This window comes from Olea europaea, unplaced genomic scaffold, assembly GCF_002742605.1.
Source record: "Olea europaea var. sylvestris unplaced genomic scaffold, O_europaea_v1 scaffold2470, whole genome shotgun sequence".
Taxonomy (NCBI): domain Eukaryota; kingdom Viridiplantae; phylum Streptophyta; class Magnoliopsida; order Lamiales; family Oleaceae; genus Olea; species Olea europaea.
This window is the reverse complement of record NW_019242913.1, coordinates 227,348-236,882: the sequence shown is the minus strand read 5'-3', so window position 1 is coordinate 236,882 and position 9,535 is coordinate 227,348. Positions and strand designations below refer to the sequence as shown.

The 9,535-nt window shown below is 37.8% G+C and overlaps 1 protein-coding gene across 2 annotated transcripts; it reads left to right on the top strand.

Moving 5' to 3' along the window:
• Positions 1–3,948: 3,948 nt before the first annotated feature.
• Positions 3,949–9,535, top strand: LOC111382300 (probable serine/threonine-protein kinase At4g35230). Of its 2 annotated transcripts, none has more exons than XM_023006221.1 (9): positions 3,949–4,621; positions 4,759–4,828; positions 5,206–5,339; positions 5,484–5,589; positions 6,287–6,372; positions 7,395–7,583; positions 8,222–8,386; positions 8,463–8,576; positions 9,094–9,535. In XM_023006221.1, the coding sequence occupies exons 1-9, from the start codon at positions 4,292–4,294 to the stop codon at positions 9,343–9,345; spliced, it is 1,446 nt and encodes a 481-aa protein (XP_022861989.1). In that variant the 5' UTR covers positions 3,949–4,291; the 3' UTR covers positions 9,346–9,535. The 2 variants fall into 2 exon arrangements, with proteins under 2 accessions (XP_022861989.1, XP_022861988.1); XM_023006220.1 differs by having other exon boundaries at positions 3,950–4,621; positions 4,759–4,894.

The following is a 9,535-nucleotide window of genomic DNA, read 5'->3' as shown; positions in this document are numbered from 1 at the left end:
TGAATACGATTGGCAATGATCAACTTCTTCGAGACTACTATTTACTATGTAGCTGGTATGTGGGGTGCCTTTAGCATCTCTAGTGTAATTCCTCTGTGAATTCCTTGTTTCACCTCTCATATAAGGGTCTCCAAAGATTATGTTAATCTCATTGATTGGAGCGTCTCCTACGTTACTTTGATAGCATATGTGTTGCTATTCTCTCTGTCTTTCTTCTTCACACTCTCTTCTCCCTTCGAGGGATACTTCCCGACGGTGGGGCGTGGCCTCCTCACACCAAGGAGGCTGATCCTGCTTCGGTGGGGACTTATTTCTTTGAAAGAAATCATTCATCTAATCATTTCAAGGACTTTTCCTCCTGGGGTACTTGGTGATATCCCTGTAATCTACCATATTATGGCTAAAAAAATGATGGTAAATATAATATTCGGGGTAGTTTGACCTATCCCTAGGTCCTGAACCTCACCCCTGGCTTTTTCTTCTTCTGGGAGGCCTGTTGTGTTTGCCTTGTTTGTTGGGTATTGGTTTCGAAAATTATGTCTTCAATGACCAGTGTGGGCATTGAGTTTAAAGTGACTGTAGCGAGTGCCTGTCCCGAGTTGAAGGCAATATCAGTACCAACTTGGTTCCATTGGTGATCTATCAAATGAGAGGTAGGTCCTCTCCAACGCTGCCTTTGTTGAGTTTGAAGGCCTCTACTGGCTCAGTTTCTATGCTCAAGAAACTCCTCGTTGATAATCTCTCTCCTCATCATTTCCAACAATGCATCGTAGGTGGTCGGGTCTTAGTTTTGCACATCTCTCTAGAATAGAGTATTCATATTTAGACTTCCAAGCAACACTGATAGGGCCTCACGATCAGTAACTTGCACATATTATGTCATTTCATCGGAGAATAGAGATAAAAAAAAAAAAAAACATTTCAAGCTTTTCCCTGGTTGTTGTCTCATGTTTTGGAGGCGTTGAATGTGAGACTCCCCTTCTTTGCTGATAGCGAACCTCTTAAAAAATGTGTCTTTGAACTCCGCCCGACTCCTAATACTTCTAGAAGGTAGCCTACTATACCAAATTTCTACCACTTCACTCAACGTTAGGTGGAAGGCTCTGCATTTCACAGCCAAGATGGTGCCTTGCAGGCTCGTGTGAGTTTTGTACCTACTGTTTAGCCAAGTCGCCTCTCTCGTCATACTTTGGTATTTTCGACATCATATAATGGCTTGGCACTAGAGTATTTCTCAATTCTTGTGAAAAGGGTAAGTTGTCATCATCGTCATCAAGATCACATGAATGTTGGGGTTCATCTAAATCATCATCATCAGCAGCTTAATACCTTGGTAGTGGATTAGATGGGCTAGCTTGATTCCCAACCGCCTCATCTCTCCTTTGACGCCTATTCCTAGTCCGGCCAACATGGGGGGCATGTTCTTACCTTTCCACCGGTTGCCAAGTCGCAGAAGGTAAGGGTCGCGGCTTATTCTGAGGCCTTGGGGATCGATGAAGTTATCTCTACCTCGGTTCTGCAGGGCTTATCATGTCAAATATGTTGCTAGACTTTTTAGTTCTAACCTCTGGTTTGTATTCTTGTGGAAAGTTGTTTTCCATGCCATATGGTGCATCGATAGGTACTCTGGAGGCATAGTTGGAGGAAATATCGATTCCCACTTCTCTTTCCATGGGACTAACTTCCCTAACGTGTTTGGAGGATGGGCCATTTGCTCTAAACCTCGTCATCCTGGGGCGCATATGGAGGAATTAGTTGATACCCCTAGCCCTACATTTGCATCAGTAGTTCTTGCATGGCTAGGTTTTGGTTGGTAATGCTTCGCATATTGGCTGCCATGGTGGCTATTTCCTTAGTAAGTTGAGTGGCCAGCTGTATCCCACCATGCTTGTGATGGTGGTGGGGTCGGCGTTTAGGTACCGAGGCAGCGACAAGTGAAGCTTCGTTAGCATTTTCTCTTATTCTCCTAGGAGGAACGTCATGGTCAGAACTTATCTTTTGTAAATCTAAAATGCTCAAATTTTTTTTCAACTTGTGGGGCTTTTTCTTGTTCTTTTGCAAGAACAAATTCTTTTTCAAGGGGTATATCCAACTTTTTGATAACATGCTTTTTCTACAGAGAGTCTCGTGGTTATAGTATGATTTCTCACAAACGGTGCGAATCTGTTGACCTCCTTTTTTATTAGGGCAACAGATGGTGGGTTCGTTCATGTACACGTAAGGTAAATCCAACACTCTTTCGACTGGTCACTGGTCGGGATCATTGCAAGATGGGATACAAAAAAAACTCTACGACACGAGACAATATTCCTCGGGTTTCAGCAATGTATCCGCTAAAACAATTGTGCAATAATAACCAATCGCTATGAACTCATAGAAAGCCAATAAATATCAATCTTAACCAACAAATGTATATGAGAGAAGATAAAATGGTAGCTTTTCAATATCTTGATTTGAATGGAATATTTGGAATTGCATCATTCCCCAAATGTTACCTAGAGGGGATATTTATAGTATTACGAATGAAATGATGGCCCTCAGATGTAAATATACGTGGCCTCATATTCTCAACCAAAGCATCTAATCCTAGCCATCATTTTAACTTCCTAGTCTGCGGCGCATTTAATGTTCTTACACATAGCAACCATCCTAATGACAAGACAAGACATTTATATTGATTGCACAGGTCACATCAATCATTCCAAATGGATCTTATACATAAATTCAAGATTTTTGCATGCAGGCCGTCCTTCGCAAATGAGCCTCGGATTCGACATCTTTGCAACTTCTTCATTTTGCTTCACTTTGGTAGTTAATCCTAGGGCTTTGTCCTTATACAGGGCACCTCAATGGCAGTGGGTCCACAGCCATAGTGGCTTGGCCACGTAGGGTGAGGCGTAGCATGTCCTTCAAACGAAGTGGAATTTAGAGGAATTTTATGCTTGGTTCTGAATGATATGGATAGATTGTACCTTCCTTTCTAGTTTTTGAATGAACTAGTTAGATCTTTGAGAAATCTCAATCTCTCACAAGTGAACTTCTATGACATGAAGAAAATGATTCTTGATTCCGAACAATTTCGCTATGTTGCTTGTGCCCGCAAATAAACAAAGAGTATCGATGCACACATAATTTTACCCTAGGTCTCTACTTGCTTATGGAACAAAAAAAAAATTTATTACTCACTTCTCACTCATTTATTCAAATGTTTACCCATTGATCACTCCTTTCAAAATCGTTACCTACAATTGACGGAAAACTCCATGTGTATAGATGAAAAGATGACGTGACGCATTTACATCGTTAATTTGTCCACTTAAATTAAAAATAAAATAAAATAACCCCTCAAACTAAGAACAAAAAATGGCCTAAATCAAAAACCCCCCAACTATCATCCTCCCATTTACATTTGAATTTACTTTTTGTTTTTTACTAGAGATTGCACTTTTAAAAAATAGAATTAATCTAGCTGTATAAAGTTTGCTCACAAAGTAAGTGTCAGTAAAATCTAGTCCATTGATTTAAAAAAGATTGCCCCGAATGTTGCTTTGTCAGCAAAATTTGTCAACTTAGTTTGCACAAATAGCACGACTCTAAAACAATGTTAAGGAGGAGAGTGTGGCCCTGTACCTATGGATCTTATGTTTTGGAGACGTCAATTTTGAAGCCTTTCAGCTTGTAAATGATTTGGATATGGGTTAGGGTTTAAGGCCACAGTTTCGTTTTTATTTTATTTTTATTGCGGAGGGTTTTTTCATTTTATTTTTAGTTCAAGTGGACATGTTAACGGAGTAAATGCGTCACTTAAACTTTCTGGTCAATCGTGGGTAACAAATTTATAAGGAATGATAGAATGGTAAAGTTAGGTGGAAATTGATTTAATTAATACCTCGTTAGTTAATCTTAATTACATGTTCAGCCCAGTTATACAATACCGTATGCCTCCAAATCCAATGAAATGAATACACACAACTCAGTTTGGTGATGTTGTCCAGTCACGTCCATCCAAAAAATGTAATCTTCGCTGCATTTCTCGGCACCTCATTTTTGAATTCTCTTCTTCTTTCATAAGTAATAATGCTATTTTGTTCATAATGAAACTCAGATCAGATACCCTTATTTGTTTCTATGATTGTTTAATGTTATTATTAATACATTAATCTGTGCCATAAAGTCCTATCTATCACTGATTCGCGGCATGTAATGTAATTGATTGATTGGCCATTCACGAATAGAGAGCGACAAAGAAGTTAAGAAGATAAAGTGATCTGTGTGGAAACTGAACAGAGTTATGGGCTGTTGTGCATCAAAATTTCCACCCACAGAGACACACCCAGAAAAAGAAAAGCCTGCCCAAACTCCCGTCCGGCCCCTCCCACCACCGATCCCGACCGTCGGTCCACTTGAGCCTGGAACAGAAGCCACCGGAGTCCCGTCTTTCTCGGAGTTCTCACTTTCCGACCTTAAAACAGCCACTAATAACTTCAGCCCTGAATTTATTGTCTCCGAAAGTGGTGAAAAGGCGCCAAATATTGTTTATAAAGGTCGCCTCCAGAACCGCCGGTGGATCGCCGTCAAGAAGTTCCCCAAGTTATCCTGGCCAGACCCTCAACAGTTTGCGGTATTATATTATTACAACTGCAGTATATATGTGTATATATTAATGATCTAGTCCTTAATTGTACGAGGGCTTTGTCTCTGATACTTTAAAATAATTCAACTCTGTAATTATTTATTTATTTATTTTTTTGGTTGTAGGAGGAGGCATGGGGAGTAGGGAAATTGAGGCATCAGAGGCTGGCTAATTTGATAGGTTATTGTTGTGAAGGTGATGAGAGGTTGCTGATTGCAGAGTATATGCCCAACAATAATCTTGCTAAGCATTTATTTCACTGTATGTATTACTATGTTCTTGGCTTTTTTCGACGATGAGCTGATAACTTGGCAAATTTGATTATTTTTCCTAGGATGCCGGACGTTTATAAGTTAGATTTTGTGCAATATTTGTTGGAGATAAGTTGAAGTGAGAGTGGCATTTATCAATCATAGTATGATAGAACTATGGGCGAAGTTAGAAGAATATTATCTTAATGGAGATTGAAGAGCGGAACTGATGCATATATATTCACTATGAGTCTTTTTGACCTGTATTCTGTGTGTTCAAGTTACAGCGAAATTTGTTCATAACATACTCCAATTTAACAGGGGAAAGTCAGACCATCGAGTGGGCCATGCGCTTGAGAGTAGCTCTTTACATAGCTGAAGCTTTGGAATATTGTGGCAGTGAAGGCCATTCATTGTACCATGATCTCAACGCCTACAGGGTTCTATTTGATGAGGTATTAGCACAAGTCCCTTTCTAATGAACACCACTCTTAGTATGTGCTTTATGCAAATGATGTATAAATATAGCTCTCCCAAATTCATTTTTTATTTTAAATTTTTTCTAACCCTAAAATTTGAATATTTGATTGGAATTGTAGGATGGTGATCCTCGGCTTTCATGCTTTGGCTTGATGAAAAATAGTAGAGATGGGAAAAGTTATAGCACAAATCTTGCCTACACCCCACCAGAGTACTTAAAAAATGGTGAGCACTTATCTAGATGGAGTTTATATTTATATTGTAGGAAAGTACTTTGTTTTCTATGCATGTCCATGAATGTGCAAGTGTTTATCTATCTAGCCTTATTGTGCTTCTAGTCAATTGCTCACAATAATCATATGTTCAACTGAAACATTCTTATGTCATCATATTTGCAAAGCTGGAACACATGCTTATTGCATGACCACGATTGAACTAGTATATTCATGCTTTATCAGTGGTTTTTTGGGTGTTCATATTCTCAGAGCCCCAACACATTCTTACTGAGTGATGTTTCTATACTATTATCTAATAAGTGGTGTTGAGATATTTGACACAAGCACTTCCTCTTAAACCTACACCTCAGGTTAAGCTTAGTAAGCAATTATGTAAGGTGCTTCGAGTAAGAGCAATTGACATGATGCCCATGGTTAAATTGGGAGCCTTTGAGTAAGTACTTCTGCATTGATGTAGTGCTTAATGTGACATAAGCCTTGCTTCATTGCTGCTACTTTCATATTTGTTGCTAATTTTGTTATCTTAGGTAGCATATATTTATATAGCTTTAGACTGCTTTTATGGTCAGCGTTGTTAGTTCTAATTGTGTATTGACAAGATTCTTTTTTTTCCGTGGAATAATGATTGATCTTTGTTTCATGACTAGAATTTTTTCTCTTAATTGACTGTAATCTGTTCGTTGTAGGAAGAGTAACCCAGGAAAGTGTTATATACAGCTTTGGCACTGTCCTATTGGATCTACTCAGTGGAAAGCACATCCCTCCAAGTCATGTGAGTTAATTGTCTTGACATAATTTTGTGGCATCTGTTGTACATTTTTACGCCTCTTTATTCCTGTATAGACTGATATGGTCTAACATATTGACGACTTGTTGCAGCCAAATATGGGCACTAATTTCAATGAATACACATTAAAACCTGTATTGTTTTATAAATCCATATGATCTATTATAACCGTTAGTAATTGCCGTAAAAGAATTTAATTCCTTTCTTATTTCTATAGTGCCAAGTGTATTGATTCCTGCTCATAGAAAATATTTTGATTATGTGAGGCTTCATGGTACTTCTTGCAGATATATCTCTTGCATCCATTGAAAGAGAAAAGGTTGCTAAAATTATGTCTATGATTTCAATAATATGACAGATTCATAACCCCTTTTCCTTTAGTTAAAAATAAATAAAAACAAAAATAAAAACATTAGAGAAAAAAGAACATGATTATTTTTACTTCCCCCTCTTGTGCTTTCTACAATTTTTCTACCAGAAGGGAACCATCTCATTTGCATCTCATTAAGTAATTACGTGTAATATATGAAACTGTTGCCTGTTAAAATATTCAGATGCTTTATGAGATACAATACAGTTAGTTTACAGATAATTGATAACTTCTAAATGACTTGAACAAGTTTTGATTTTTGTTTTCCAGTGTCCTTGTTCTCTTACAAAGCATGCATCCATTTAATGATGGTGGTTTAGGCATGGAGTCCTTGCTTTTTTTAACATATGAGATTTCAATCTTCTCCCCAACAAGTGCTATTCTAAAATGCTCAAATCTATAAAGTAGTTAAAGATATTTTCAATGATAAGGCTTAGAATGTGGAGGATTTCTTTGTTGTTTAAAAGATGAGCACTATTACCCCAACAGCCTCAGCATGATTGCATCTCTTCGATTTCAGAAATTTCTCCATTTCCTTTTCTGATTTTTGAACTTGTATTCTTCTTATTGGAGAGGCTTGTGTAGCTTAAATTATGATGAATCCTGCTATAGTTTGTTTATTTCTGCTCGTATGCAGGCTCTTGATATGATACGTGGTAAAAACATCATTCTTTTGATGGATTCGCATTTAGAGGGGAAATTTTCTATGGAAGACGCTACAGTAGTTGTCAATCTTGCCTCCCAATGTTTGCAAAACGAACCTAGGGAAAGGCCAAATATAAAGGATCTTATCACTATTCTTTCTCCACAACAGCCAAAATCTGATGTAAGGATCTGAAACTTTAGCTCCATATTATTTAAGATACATTTTACATGCACTAGTTGTCATAGCTTTCTCAGAATCAAGCAAGATATTACAGATATAGAATAATCTAATTGTATATTTAATCTTTTTTCTCTCTCTAATGTATTGGGGAAAAGCAACCGGAAAACTTTCGTACTGTTATTTGTAACAATCTAGTCAGAGGTTCCCTGATCAATACTTCAATAACGAGTTCTACTTGTAACTGTTGCATGTTAATTCTATTTTGAAGCTAATCATGCTGTAAATGAAACAGTTAACTCTAGGTAATGGAGATAGTGATCTGCCTCAGTAATAAGCATATTTCTCTGAATTGGTTCCCATCACTCGAGCGTCTTAAGAGTGTTGAAAATATTCATTCTCTACTTTGTCATTTCAGAAGATGTGATTGCCAAGCAAATTTAGATTTTCATTTACAGAACCATGAGTGTTTATTACTGTTAAACGAGCAGTGTAATTTAATTACTTAATTTTGATAAATTGCATCTCATCCTCAACTGTAGAGATAATATGTAAATGGTTAAAATTTGCTCGCATTCCTTCTCGTATACACAGAAGGGATTGGTGGATTTAAATTCCGACTATCATGATTTTGGTCTCAGGTTCCGTCTTATATCATGCTTGGAATTGCTAAGCACAAGGAAGCTCCACCAACTCCACAACGCCCACTTTCACCAATAGGTGAGGCCTGTTCTAGGATGGACCTCACAGCAATACATCAACTTTTGGTTACCATGAACTACCGGGATGATGAAGTAACCAACGAGGTAACTCACTTGTCAAATTAGGATGTGTTTCATTCCTTGTACCTTGAATTTCATTTCACCAAGTCCATTTCTTCAGTTGTCTTTTCAAGAATGGACACAGCAGATGAGAGACGTATTGGAGGCAAGGAAACGTGGGGATTATGCGTTTCGTGATAAGGACTTCAAGGCTGCAATCGACTGTTACTCTCAGGTTTGGATTCCATGTTTGTGATTGAATTGTTGAAATATGATTTGGATCTTTGTGGGCCTGACCTAGTCATGCTATGAATAGGCGGTAACCTAAAATCCAGGACCAAACAAACATAAAGATAAAAATGTATGATCAAGAAACTAAATGTCGATGCTTTTCACTAGCGCTCTGCCTTGCTGGAATCCAGAAAGTCAAAAGTACTAATACCTTAACCAACCCATTATTAATCATCATAGTTACCTGGAACAGTTAATGTGCACTCTTTTAACTGATAAGCCAGATAGGTGCACCAAGTAGCATGGAAAAAAATTTTGATGAATATGTTAAAACTAGGAAAAGCGTTACAATGGCAGGCGCACTCATTCTTGCATGGTCAATTATGCTTGCATTTGATAAATTTTACTTGTAAAAATAATGTAGCTTTTATGCCATAATGGACAGTGCATATATGAAAATCCTGCATCTGTGAATCTTTGGAATGACAAATAACTTTATGTTTTTCCTTTTGCGTGGTCAGTTTATAGACATGGGAACTGTGGTTTCCCCAACTATTTATGCACGGCGTAGTCTCTGTTATCTCATGTGTGATCAACCTGATGTTGCTCTTCGGGATGCAATGCAAGCACAAATTATCTATCCAGATTGGCCGACAGCCTTTTACATGCAGTCAGTTGCCCTCGCCAAACTGGATATGCATCAGGATGCAGCTGATATGTTGAAGGAGGCAGCTGGACTAGAAGAGAAGCACCAGAATGGTGGGAGAAGATAATATGAATGAATCCTATCGCTAGATTATGAATGAATTAGTGTTTCTTTTAATCTTGTAAATTGACTAAGAAAGTAGTTTTAACTTTCTCTATTGTGAAATGTAACAGAAAACATAAATTGCATCAGTACAAGCTTCATTTTCTCGAAGTTATGGGTTAGGCCTTTATGAATGTAGTGGTGTTTAGATTTCA